The sequence below is a fragment of the Podarcis liolepis genome, assembly GCF_965112155.1.
Source record: "Podarcis liolepis genome assembly, chromosome: 18".
Taxonomy (NCBI): Eukaryota; Metazoa; Chordata; class Lepidosauria; order Squamata; family Lacertidae; genus Podarcis; species Podarcis liolepis.
In genome coordinates, this window is record NC_139572.1 from 6,940,711 (window position 1) to 6,954,668 (window position 13,958).

The 13,958-nt window shown below is 44.4% G+C and overlaps 1 protein-coding gene and 2 long non-coding RNA genes across 3 annotated transcripts in view; 2 read left to right on the forward strand and 1 right to left on the reverse strand.

The window, feature by feature from the left end:
• The first annotated feature begins 303 nt into the window (after positions 1–303).
• Positions 304–3,305, forward strand: LOC310697593. Its single transcript, XR_014521069.1, has 2 exons — positions 304–969; positions 2,759–3,305. It is a non-coding gene; the product is annotated as an uncharacterized lncRNA (long non-coding RNA).
• Positions 3,306–5,015: 1,710 nt separating this feature from the next.
• Positions 5,016–11,834, reverse strand: LOC310697282 (vomeronasal type-2 receptor 26-like; the record flags this gene model as incomplete). Its single annotated transcript, XM_083483749.1, has 5 exons — positions 5,016–6,056; positions 6,329–6,455; positions 7,421–7,648; positions 10,393–11,202; positions 11,499–11,834. 5 exons carry the CDS (start codon positions 11,832–11,834, stop codon positions 5,158–5,160), a joined length of 2,400 nt encoding a protein of 799 aa, XP_083339875.1. The 3' UTR covers positions 5,016–5,157.
• An 85-nt stretch (positions 11,835–11,919) lies between these two features.
• The window catches only part of LOC310697595, a 99,532-nt gene continuing 97,493 nt past the window's right edge, over positions 11,920–13,958 (forward strand). Inside the window, exon 1 of the long non-coding RNA XR_014521071.1 lies at positions 11,920–12,046. This is a non-coding gene — a long non-coding RNA (uncharacterized lncRNA). The remainder of the gene's footprint in view (positions 12,047–13,958) is intronic.

The following is a 13,958-nucleotide window of genomic DNA, read 5'->3' on the forward strand; positions in this document are numbered from 1 at the left end:
TGTCTTCCATTTTTGATTGACATGGCATCGGTTTTCACCCCAATGCCACACCTGTTCTGTGACATGTTCACGACATATGTGTGATGCTTCCAACAAGGTGTTGGGGGTAACCTGGAGAAACTTTTAAAAAGGAGGAGCCCCCATTGTTCGGGGCTTCTCTCTGCATCTTCTATGTTGTATTTGGGAGTCGTCGTTATCAGAAAGTTTTTCCTGATGTTGCTTTGGAATCTCCTTTCTTGTACCTTTACAATAATGTTCTGAATTTATATGCATACAGGGGTACCTCGGGGTACAGATGCTTCAGGTTACAGACTCCGCTAACCCAGAAATAGTACCCCGGGTTAAGAACTTTGCTTCAGGATGAGAACAGAAATCGTGCGGTGGCGGCAGCAGCAGGAGGCCCCATTAGCTAAAGTGGTGCTTCAGGTTAAGAACAGTTTCAGGTTAAGAACAAACCTCCAGAACGAATAAAGTACTTAACCTGATGTACCAGTGTATATATAAACCAATAGCAAGAGATTCAGATGGCGTTAAAGAATGAGTTTATCAATCAGGTACCAATCAGACCAAAGTGAATGGTCAGAAATAACGTCTCAACTGCGAAAAGAAGAATGGTTGGTGTAAACCCGAAACCAAGTTAATAATTGCATTTCAATGGGTCTGCTTTGGGTTTCATTCCAGTCAAGGTGAAGAGATAATAATAATAATAATAATAATAATAATAATAATAATAATAATGGTTTCCCCGGCCACGCTGAGCGGCTCCCAACAGAATATTAAAAGCACTATAAAAATCACAGCCACAACATGCATTGAAAGCATTTTTGGAGCTCTAAATTGCAGGTAAAACAACTGGCGGGTGGCCAGCGCCATTTTGGCCTCTGTTGTCCAGGGCGCAGGAGCCGCGGGACGTGGGGAAAAGGGGGAAGCCGTTCTCGGTGCCTCCAAGGGAATGAGGAAAAGGACGAGGTCTCTTCGCGACTTCCTGGGTTATGGGGGTTGATGAGTATAATAATTGGTTGTTATTAGTTTATTAGCAGGCCAGGAGGAAGGTTGCGCAGGGCAGCCTGGGAAGGGCGAGGGAAAGGCTGGGAGGAGAAGCCTTCTCTCTTTCTCCATCGCTCTGCCCCTCCATCAAGTTTAAATGGAAGAATAAGAGAAAAATAAAATGATGAGAAACAGGATCTTTGTTTGTGAGAAGAAGGGGCAGCAAAGCATGCTGGGAAGAAGGATGTGAGGGAAATGAAACCTAATAAAGGGTAATTTACCAATAAAGCTAATAAGTGAAACCAAACAAAAGACAATTTGGGATTAATTTATTGAGTTATACATTGGAAAATGAGGAAATTTCAACTACAGGACGCAGGGTATTTGTCTGTGAGAAGATGGGGCAGCAAAGCATGCTGGGAAGAAGGACGTGAGGGAAATGAAACCTAATAGAGGTTAATTTATCCATAAAGCTAATAAGCGAAGCCGAACAAAAGACAATTTAGGATTAATTTATTGAGTTATACATTGGAAGATGAGTAAATTTCAACTACAGGACGCAGGGTATTTGTCTGTGAGAAGATGGGGCAGCAAAGCATGTTGGGAGGAAGGACGTGAGGGAAATGAAACCTAATAGAGGTTAATTTATCCATAAAGCTAATAAGGGAAGCCGAACAAAAGACTCCTTGAGATTGAATTATTTGGTTATACACTGGAAAAACGAGTAAATTTCAATTTTATTCATGCTGGGAATCGACCATTGGCCTGACGGAGCTGGCAGTGCATGCTGGGAAGTCTGCCCACCCCCAGTGTGGACCGTGCTGGCGGAGGCTGGCGGGAGTCGCAGGGCCTTTTGAAGGTGGCCCCTTCCCCTCCGAGGGCATAGAAAGGCCCGGCCAAGTGACCCTCCTCGTCCTCCAGGGACACCAGCGCCTGCAGCCCGTCCAGCTGGCCAGAGTCCCCCAAGGGCCAGAGAGGCTGGAAGGGGCCGGGCCCCCAGGAGGGAGAGGGGCCCCTGGGGGGATTTGCACTCTGCACGCCCTCAGAGGCTTCGTAGTCTAAGCTCAGGGGGCTCTCTGAGCCAGCGGCGTAGCGTGAGTTGTCAGCACCCGGGGCAACGCAAGTAATTTGCGCCCCCCCAACCCCTAACCTGCGAGTTGCCGCTGGCGCTGCTGCCCAAACGACGCCGCTTGCCCGGAGGAGGAGGGGGGCAGAGAGGCGAGGAAAATGCAACATGGCCCAGCAGCTGCAGCAGCAACGGCGGAGGCAGGGCTGTGAGGAGGGGCTGCCTGGCGCGTCCTCCGCGGCGAGCGCTGAGAGCCGCTGCCTGCCGGGCCCCCCCGGATGTTGCGCCCAGTGCGGCCTGCCCCCCTTGCACCCCCCACGCTACGCCACTGCTCTGAGCCGGCATCTCTCTGGGGGATGAGGGGTTTCTTCCCATGGGTCAACATCCTTCTTAAATTGTGGTGCCCAGAACTGGACACAGTATTCCAGGTGGGGACTGACCAAGGCAGAACAGAGCTCAGTCTTGTAAGCCACTGGGATCAGTAGCAATAAAAGTAACAATAATCACAATAAGAAAGATAGTAATATTAGACTTGGTTAACAAATGTTTTTAAGAACATTGTTCACACATATTTGTACTGATTAGCTCTGTGTGCATTGCAATCGCTTATTCATTGTTGTGCGTAGTAATTTTAAGTGCATTCTTAATATTACAATCAATGTGCAATACTGTTAAAATGCACATTTTCTTTAATTATGAACACAGAAATAAATGTCGCTCTCAATTCATCGGATGATGACCTGTGCCACAAAGAGGGAACCAGGCAGAGGGCCTTCTTGGTGGTGGCGCCCGCCCTGTGGAACGCCCTCCCAGCAGATGTCAAGGAAGTGAACAACTACCTGACTTTTAGAAGACATCTGAAGGTAGCCCTGTTCAGGGAAGTTTGTAATGTTTGATGTATTTATCGTGTTTTTCATATTCTATTGGGAGCCACCCTGAGTGGCTGGGGAAACCAAGCCAGATGGTGGGGTATAAATAAATTATTGTTGTTGTTACACTAGATTTAATGAACACTCATATCAGAGTGCCCTGGAAATTGAGAGCCAGAGTCTTTTATATACTAACCTTTTATGCTCTTCCACATCCGTTTAATGCTCCGAAACCCCTCTTTTAGCTTCTTTTAGACTTTTATGTATACTTTGTGTTTTAATATTTTTTAGCTTTACGTTTTACAGATTGGAAATGACTGTACCCCACCCTACTGATGCTGGTCTACTACCGTAATAAAGATTTGATTGATTGAAATGAAAAATCCTATAGTAATGCTGTGATTGGACACCGAAATAATATAATACAGGGTGATTCATAATGAAATATACAGATTCCAGATCCTGTAAGACCGGCGCCGACACGGAAAACAGCTGCGAACCGTGAGGTAGATGTGCTCATAAAGTGATGGAGGTGATAGTGCGCGTGTCACGTGAGTAGTCAGGCGAAATGGCTGCGTCTGCAGTGGAGAAGGCATTTTGTGTTCTTGAATTGAGCAAAATGGAGTTTGTTGTGCATCGGCATTTGCGATTGCAATGTGTGTTGTGTGACAAACGGTGCACACATAGAACATCTGTGACTGTTTCGAAACTACTTTAAACATTCCCCTACAATTCTGTCACAGGTAACATGAGATATATTATATTCTTTTTTATAGTGTGTTGAAACTGTATACTTCATTATGAATCATGCTGTATAATATAATATAATATAATATAATATAATATAATATAATATAATATAATATAATATAATATAATATAATATATTATGAGAGCTAAAGGAAAAGGGACCCCTGACCATTAGGTCCAGTCGTGACTGACTCTGGGGTTGCGGCACTCATCTCGCTTTATTGGCCAAGGGAGCCGGTGTACAGCTTCTGGGTCATGTGGCCAGCAGCACTAAGCCGCTTCTGGCAAACCAGAGCAGCGCACGGAAACGCCATTTACCTTTCCGCTGGAGCAGTACCTATGTATCTACTTGCACCTTGACTTGCTTTTGAACTGCTAGGTTGGTAGGAGCAGGGACCGAGCAGCGGGAGCTCACCCCGTCTTGGGGATTCAAACCGCCGACCTTCTGATCAGCAAGCCCTAGGCTCAGTGGTTTAACCCACAGCGCCACCCGCGTCCCAATGTAATATAATATAATATAATATAATATAATATAATATAATATAATATAATATAATATAATATAATATAATAATATACCTTCCCACAAATTAATATTTCATTATAATTAATATTAGTAATAATAATGAAATAAGTCAAGCCAGAGGCTCCTCCCAGCTCTGCCTTGCCCTGCCTAGTGGGCGTGACCACTCTCCACTAAACCCCACCCCACCTCTCCCCGCTTTCCACTGCTGCCTTTCGTGACCCATTGCCTTCCCCAGCTCTACTCGCCCCACCTCCTTTCACAATGACTCGCCCAGATTGGCGTAGGCGGCCTGCCACTCTCGTGAGCGCCGGAGTTCCCTCTCCCCTTTCTTCCCGCTTGTCTCACCTGCCCCTAACCATGGCCAGTGCAATAAAATTCATTGGATCCCAGTCAAGGCTTGGCTAAGATCAGTTGCTACTCGTTGGAACAGGGAGCAGAGCTTACACAATACAGAAATTAAACCAACAGACTATGGAAGATGTCTTAAATGAATTTCTCAGTTGATTGATTTACAAAGCTTAGGAGAATGAAATGATGTGAAGTGAGCTTATGAATGATAGCGCGTAAATGTGGGAAATGGAGCATAGAAAAGTGAATACATAGAACTGGCATAACCAAACAGTATTGTGGAATATTAGAATTGATATGGTTAATAGGTAGTCATGACAAAGTAAACAGACTCAAAAACCTTTTAAATCTTTTTAAAATTATTAAAAGATAATAGTTTACAAACTAAGGGCAGTACACCAGGACTTATTGTAATCCTTGGCAAAGTAAGGAACCAAGGACGTTCCTCCCATCTTACGGTTCATGTGAACAGGACTACATAAAACTGGGGCTAAGAATGAACATAATCTCTTTCACAGATGAAGCATGAGCAACATGGATGAGCAAGTGTGTTTCCTTTATGCACTTCTGGACATCAGGAACATGGAATGTTTTAAGAATCAGATGTCCCCTTAATTTCTGGTTGTCAGGTGCTCCTTTGTGTTCAGATCAGGCCTCAGCACAATAATGTAGCACTTGGGAAGGAAGATGCAGCCCAGAAGCCCAGCACTGGAGGCCAACATAGAGAAGATCTGCACGGCCACCATGTACTTGCCCTTGGTGCTCAGGTAGGCGGGCACAAAAGACACCCAAACACTGCAGAAGACCAGCATGCTGAAGGTGATCAGCTTGGCTTCGTTGAAGGAGCCGGGCAGCTTCCTGGCTAGGAAAGCCACCGTGAAGCAGGTGACAGACAAGAAGCCCAGGTAGCCGAGGGCAACGTAAAACATGGTCACAGACCCTTCGTTGCATTGCAGGATGATCTCTTCCACCTGGGAGCGCATGTCGGACTCTGGGAATGGGGGAGAAGAGCCCAGCCAGATGGTGCAGGTGAGAACTTGCCCCCCAGAACAGGAGATGACAATGGAGTTGGCCAGACTCTTGCCCAGCCATCTCCTCACCCTGTTCCCGGGTTTTGTGGCCAGGAAGGCCAGCACCACCGTGATGGTCTTTGCCAAGACAGAAGAAACAGCAACTGAGAAGATGATGCTGAAGGCCGTTTGTCGGAGAAGGCAGGTCTCTTTCCTTGGGCGCCCGAAGAAGAGGAAGGAGGACAAAAAGGAAAGCAGGAGGGAGACGAGCAGGATGTAGGAGAGGTCCCGGTTGTTGGCTTTGACTATGGGAGTTTCCTTGTATTTAATGAAGATTCCCAACACAGTGCCTGCTGTTAGAGATAAGAAGAGGGCAACGGAAGCTAAAAACATTCCTAAATGTTCTCCATAAGTCAGGAAGGTGATAATCTTGGGGACACATTGATCTCTGTCCTTGTTTGAATGGTGATCTTCTGAGCATTTGGTGCAATGTTCTGCATCTGGGGAAGAGAAAAAGAGTGGCTGCAGCATCACTTACATCCCTGATGATCTGAACTCGATTACATTTTGAAGAAATCCTAGAGATTTCTTCCTTATGGTCATTCCTTTCAACTCTCTTCCAGGATGTAATGAAGGTGATTAATACTAAGGAAGTTGAGGAAGGAGCCACATTCCCCAATGTCTGCAGAAATCTCACAAAAAGTGTTTGGGACTGGATTACTGCCCTGTGTTTACTCTCTCCAGAAATACCTTCCCCCTTGGAGTCACCCACCTTCCTGGGCAGAGAAGGTCCCTTCCGCACACCGAGCACAAGCATAGCAGCAAATGGGCTTTCCTTCTAGAACCACCTTGGCATATCCAGGTCGACATTTTTCATTACACCTGGAACGAGGTACGGCCTAACCAGAAAGACAAGAAGGTGCAACAAAGAGGAACAGTTAGGAGTATTTGTGTGTATGTTACTCCCTCATAGAGTGAATTCAAACGGATCTTTGGGCTGCAGCCTTTGACCCCTCATCAGGGTCCTTTCAACCCCCCACTGACCATTGGGGTGACCAGAATATCTTGTTCTTCATAATTCGTTCAGGACAACTGAGGTTTGCGCCACAGAACTCTGATTCCTCTTCTCCATTTACCTGCTTCCCTGCTTAATAAATCTTCAAAGAAAATGGCAATGGAGTCTAAAATGTGATTTCCCCAAAGTTCAGGATTCGGATAATCTCTCAACCACTAATTTAGATAAATTTAATATGACTTTTCCAAATATTGGTTTCCCTCTCTCTGTTCTTGAGGCACGCAAGGTTTCCTCTTATTGCTGATGAATGCCCTAGTTATTTCTAGTTCATATGCCATTCCTTAACATTAACCTTATATTACAATAGGGTTTTTTTTTTTAACTTCTCATCCTTCACCAACAGCCGTGCACTTCTCAATTTCTGCACATACAATAGTTTAACATTTGCAACATCTACAAGTGAGCTTACTCCATAAATTTAAAATATCCACAATAAATCAGTAATTATCATTTCTAAAATAAATTACTTTGCATCCTTCTGCATGTAAGAAAACCCAATAGTTCACTTTTACTAGGGGCTTTCCCTTTTCTTCTTATCTACGTAGTCCTTTCTGTCGAAGATTCTGGTGTCTTCTCTGAGGACCTCTGTGCTCTATCCTTTCTTTGAGCACCCCAAATTCACCTCCTATCTCAGCTGCTGTGAAAAGAAAGAGTGGTGGTTGCAGCTGTTATTGACGGTCAAGACACCATTGGTCAACCTGATATCCTGATATGGTCATTTTTCAGCGGTTGTTTAAGGAAAAACATAGTAATCATCTCCTAGCCTTCTCCCTTTGTGATTTACCCTACCTTATTGAATTTCTTGGGCCACTCAATGGCTTCTGGGTTAATGGTGAACTTTCTTCCAGCAGACGTCTCTCTCCTTATATTCCCAATTTTCACCATGTCACAAGAGATATTGGGAAACATCACCCAGTTCACAATATCAAAGTCCGCTGGTAGCTCCCAGTTCTCATCCAAGCACAGTCTGCCTCTGGAAGTATTCAGGCACTGGATTTCTTTTAAGAAAGGGTGAAGCTGGAATGGCAGGGGAAAACACCAGCATTAAGAAAACGGGAAGCCAAGATGGATATCTCAGTCCTACTCACTTCAACCTCTTATGATTTGGGGCCTGGGTGTATCTCATGTAGACTGGAATTCCTATTCAGCCATTTTTATTACTACAGACCCTGCAAGTGCTCCAATTTTCCCGGGATGTCCCTGAATTAGAGACAGTTTTTCATTTGATCCTGGAATTTCCCAACTTTGCTTAGAATGTCCCTATTTTCATTGGAGAAATGTTGGCAGATGTGGAGTTATCCAACCCACAAGGCGTCCAATCCTATATCGGGAATTTTTATTATGTTTAATATTTTAGTATGAATTTCTTTATGTTGGGAGCTGCCCAGAGTGCTGAGGCAACCCAAAAAGACGTGTGGGGTATAAAGAGTGCTATTTTTCTATGGCACCCACCTGAGAGGTGCCAAAACTGAGTTTCAATGAGTTCCGCCTTTAAAAAGCTCTGGATATCAACAGTAAACACTGGTCAACAACAAATTTGTTGTCTGCGTTTTTTCAGTTGATTTAGAACGAATCTGATGCACTGAATCCAAAAATCACATTGGTTTTGTTCAATCAGGTCAAGTTTTTGAGCTATGGCCACATGTCATTTTTTTACGTTTTTGTTCACATGTACGCTTGTGTGGAGCATTTTAGAAGAAGTTGGTGGGGGTAAAATGCCATGTCAAATAATTGTTTTGATTGGAAATGATTATTTTAATGACAAGAAGTATTCAGGTCCAATAGTTCTGGGTGATTATGTCGAAAAGGGATCAGTTTGAAGTCATAAAACCTTGAAATCTAAATTGGTGCGGCAAAGCATAAAGCTATTTTGGTATTAAACTTGGTGACCAGGATAAAGCTTGGGCGCCACACATGGTGTGCAAGGCATGCACCGAGACTCTTCGTGGGTGGACCAATGGCAAGAGGAGTCTGGACTTTGGAATTCCCATGGTCTGGAGGGAGCCGACAAACCATGTCACTGACTGCTACTTCTGCGCTGTTGATGTGACTGGGATCAACAGAAAGAACTGGAGCTGCCTCAAGTATCCTGATCTTCAATCAGCACATCGTCCTGTAGCTCATTGTGATGAAATTCCAGTGCCTGTCTTCGGAGAACTTCCTGACATTAGTGATGAAGATGCCTCCAGTGTTGAAGGACATGACGAAGAAGTGGTTCTTGAAGATGATGCTCCACATCCATTTTCCCAAAAGGAGTTGAATCTAGTTCGCGACCTCAGCTTGTCAAAGGACTCTGCCGAACTGTTGGCATCCAGACTGAAGGAAAAAAACCTCTCTGACAGTGCTTGCATCAGCTTCTTCTGCAACAGGCATCAAGAGTACCTCCGTTTTTTCTCGGAAGAGAAGGACTTGGTGTACTGTGCAGATATTGCGCAGCTTCCGCTCAAGCTTGGAGTGCCATAGTACGAACCCAAAGATTGGAGACTGTTCATTGACAGCAGCAAGCGATCACTGAAATGTGTTCTGCTAAAGAACGGCAACCAGTACCGATGTTTTCTGTGCATGTGGGATAGTAGGGACCGTGCTCAGCATTACACAAAGAAGGACTGGCCTGTGCGGGGGGAATTAGTGCCTTGCAAAGAAAGGAACGTCTTCAACGACCCTCTGGTGGACAGAGACAGAATACTCTTCCCACCGCTGCACATCAAGCTCAGCTTAATCAAGCAGTTCACCAAGGCTCTGGACAAGGATGGTGACTGATTCACTTACTTGTGCCAGGCTTTTCCAGGATTGACCATGGAGAAGTTGAAAGCTGGCATCTTTGACAGTCCTCAGATCCGTCAGCTCATCAGAGATCCAGAGTTCGGAAACTCAATGAACAAAGTGGAACTGGAAGCGTGGAAGGCATTTGTTCTGGTAGTGAATAACTTTCTTGGCAACAATAAGGCCAGAAACTACGCAGAACTTGTCAACAACATGCTGACTGCTTTCAGAAACCTGGGCTGCAACATGAGCATCAAGATGGACTACCTATTTTCACATATGGACCGGTTTCCTGAGAACCTGGGTTCAATGAGTGACGAGCAGGGGGAGAGATTCCATCAGGACATGAAAGAGATGGAGACCAGGTATTAGGGTCGCTGGGACGCAGTCATGATGGCTGACTACTGTTGGACTCTGAAGAGAGACCTCCCTGCCGCTGAGCATTCCAGGAGTTCCAAGAAGTTCAAGCCCTGAAGTTTGAAAAATGGTGAAGCAACATGCAATTTACGTGTACTGACCTTTATCAATGCCCACCATTCAGTTTACAGTAATCGATGTTTCTATCAGGTAATCAATATATGTTGTTGGAAAAACATTTTTTTCTCTTAAAAACGTATTTAGGATGATATGTGTTGACAAAAATCAGCCGATAATGCCACAAAAATGTAATAGATTTTGTCACAAGATCTGATTTTTTTTCCAAATCAAGATAGCACAAAAACCTGACCTGAGGGAGAGAAACGGATGCCATTTCCTGATTCAGCAGTGCAAAAAAACCCTAAAGCAGTTGTAGAAATCTAGACAACATTCAAAAAGTAAAAAATTGTTGCCCAGTGATTATCGTTATGGAATGGGACGTCTCTATTTTCATCAGAGAAATGTTGGGCTGTATGCTCCTATTACTAGTACTAATAGTAACTATGTTATTTTACAGGTCTATCCCCAGTCAAGATCAGCATCAGTGTCGGCTGCAGGTTGCAAAAAGGGGAAGGAAATACCTGCCACGGCTGTAGCATTGCGTGTCCCCATTGCTCTCCTTCCCACACCATCAGCCTCCTCTGGGATCTAGATGAAAGTGAAGCATGCAAGGCCTGAGCCACAGCCTGAACACTGATGTAAGTGCCATAGCTGTCATAAGACAGGGCTCTCTCACGGTCCTCTTGGGGTAATGGCTGCAGGTACTCCTCCTCTCTGCATCTTATCCTGCCTTTCACGGACAACAGATGCTTTGAATATGAACACCAAAATGCTTGATTGAAATAATACGCAAGATCGGTCTGCCATTTATATTTGTCACCTTCGCTGCTCCTTATTCCAGTCTGAATTTCAAAGGACAGAGAACCATGGAGGTACTGGAAAAAATCTGGAGGGAGGTAAGTGCCAAATCTGATTTCTAGCAAAGCTGTTGTGATCCAGACTTTTTTCCCTATTTCCTTCTCATGGAGATGAAGTATTATCACGAGTCCTTGGATACTCAGTGCACTGGTTATATAGTAAAAAAATACCCCAACTTGTCTCCATAGGAAAAAAGGTTCCCCAGGCCTGATAAATTGATCTAGATCATTTTCTGGTACTCTTTTTGATAAAGCAATGCAGATCCCTTTGCTGAGCATCAGAGGTTTCACAGCGCTCACAAATCTTTCTCCATCGTCATTGTCTGGAGTGAAGAGGCCAATCCACGTCCATCCAAAATGCAGGAGCAATTCAACAATCCCTTGGTACTGACTTTCCTCTTTGGGAGTCATCCGGTAGACAAAAGGGAACAGGGTTTTACCTTCGAGAACCTGGGCAGTGAAGCCATAACTGATCTAGCAAGGAAAGCAAAAGATCACCAATTTATTTTACTTTCAGCATAACGGGTATTTAATCATATGAAATGACTGAGATCTATCTAAATCTCTGCTGGCTGAGGCTGATGGGAGTTTTAGTCTGAAACATCTGGAGGTGTCAAGTTAGTGAAGGCTCAGTTTTGAAAAAGGGATGTTGGATCCATAGCTCAGGATTTTCCCATTTTGAAAAATATCCCTGCTTGACCTATCCAAAGAGAAAGTAGAATTTTACGCAGTTGAAATTCTCTGTGCTTCCATGCTCTCCCACTACTTACCTGTGGGATTTTGTAGATGCCTGACAAGGCTGAAATCACTCTTGAGATGATAGTGTTGCTTCTTTCAAGAACAGCCAGCAGGTGATTCTGTTCTCCACATTGATAATTGGGAATATTGCATCCACTGCCTGCAAGCAGCTCTAGCATGGCGTCCGAAGTCATCCTTGCATCGCAATGGTTCTCAAAGAGGTTGTAGCCCAGGGTGATGTTGGGTAAGAGCCTGAGATCCTGGTTGATCTCTACGATGGTGAGCGGGAAAGGCAACACATGCCAGAAGAACCTAGGTGCCTCCCTGCAATAAATGAATTCTTTAAAAAGAGTGAAACTGATATTCATATTAATGGGATGGAGGAAACATTATATAATCCACACAGATTAGTATTTATTTATCCTTTTGCATTAATATCAAACCTTTTCCTGTCCAGCATAGAACGAAAATTTGGAAATCTCTACTCCATGACAGGAGCTTTGATGCAAACAGCACACAGAGCTGTTCAACAGTGGAACAGACTCCCTCCGAAGGTGACCATGTGTCATGGATGCTTCAGGTGAGATTCCTCCGGGTTCCTTCCATCTCTGCAATCTATGATTCTATTCTAATGTGGTTCTATGAGTAAGAAATGAAGGTGCCCCTCAAAATGTGTGCTATACTGGGAAGTTGCTGCAAGGGCTGCTTTTGCTGCAGTGGTCTTTGGCTTCTTGCAAAGGGCTAGACCATAGGTAGATAAGAGACCATTTGATAAAACGAGAAGCACCAAATACCTCAGTCCCCTTTTAGTTACAAATGAGGCCTGGTGGCTTTCAGGTTTGAGTGTGTGGTAAAATCTATAATTTTGCCCATGTTTGGATCAGTGACTCCACCAATGAGGACACCCCCTGGTCTGTATTATTTTATATAATCATTTTATTTGAAGCATAATGTTCCACCCTTAAGTTTTTTAAAAAGCAGTGACAGAAAGGAAAAAGTGCTGAGATTGGAGGAGGAAACCTTTAATGTAGCCCATGGTGAGCTGTAGGTCTCCTGTGGTATTGTGTCACGAGAACTGGGCTAAGGTTGTTCACAAATGATCCAAATAGAATAAACATAAAATAATTTTGGCAGCTTGGAAATTGCTTGAGTTTCATGCCTCCCTCTGGGATAGGAAACAGGTATCTATGGATTCCACGTGAAGAAATCTCAAACATCTCACTACTTAGAAATGAGGCCAGTTGTGTATGTGAAAAAAGGAATAATTCCTTTTCACATTTTAGAGACCTGACTCCATGAACAAGGAAGTCTCCTGATTCATATTATTTTATTCATCATTTCAATTAAAGTACATCTTTTCTGCTCTTCAGCCACCAAACGTCACCCAGAGGATCTTAAATCCCATTTGTAAAACTGTAGCATTCCCTAACGACAGTTTCTGAATTGTCCAAATGGAATAATATTGAATAAAACCCTTGAGCCTTGGGAATTGCCTGAGTTTCATGGCATCCTGCAGGTGGGAAAATTTAGTGCATCCTTTTGACTCCTGACCAGATTCATTGGCATCCTTGCATTCTACTAAAAGCAACACAGAATCAAAGGTAGGAGAGTGTTTCACTATGGAAGACCCAAGGAACAAGGAAATGGGAGAGGTTTGGGTGGAATCTTTTAGTGGACCCCCAGCTCCCATCAGCCCAGCCAGCAAGACCAATGGTCAGGGCAGGGTAGACCTGCAACATGAGGACAGCCTTGGTTCCCTAGCCCTGAGAAAGGCGCTCTTTCCTTGATAAATAGGAACCACTAGAAGGACTGGAGGACCATGAAACTGTGAAGTACATACTCTTCAGCCCTGGCGAAGGGTGTCTGAGAAAAGACGTATGGAGTTTCCTTATAAAAGTATTTTGGAGATATGATCGCAGTGATGAGAAAGTCTTCAGGCCAGTAGTAATTGCGAGCATCCGTTTGATCCCTGACCAGATTCAAGGGGCACTTTGCCTTGTGGTTCCCGCAGACTCCAAAGGGCATCATGAGCAGCAGAAGCAGCAACAGAAGGAGCAGGGATCTCATTCTGGCTCTGCCTCCGCCTCCTCTTACCTGCCAAGGAGGCGAAGCAGAAGAACCCAACGACTCTTGCAAGACCAGACTGGGTGGGCTTTGCCAGGCTGGGTGGTTTTCAACTCTACCTTCGGAACTAGGAAGCACAAGGCAGGCACACCCCTCTGTCGCCAGCTCTGCATCTTGTCTCAGTCTGTCTCCAACACAGGAAATATTCTCGGCACCAACTTTTTCTTTCCCAGACACAGTGCAATTAATATGGTCATGCTACTTTCTGAGGCTGATGTAACCTCCAGAAATATCTCCTGAGCATTTAGAAGAGGAGATGACTATAATTTTGATTATTCCAAGTGGAATAAGTTTCATCACACTAACTTTCCAAAGTCTGGAATCTCTCAGGCAGCAGGTGCAGAGCTGGAGAAAAACATGATGGAGAA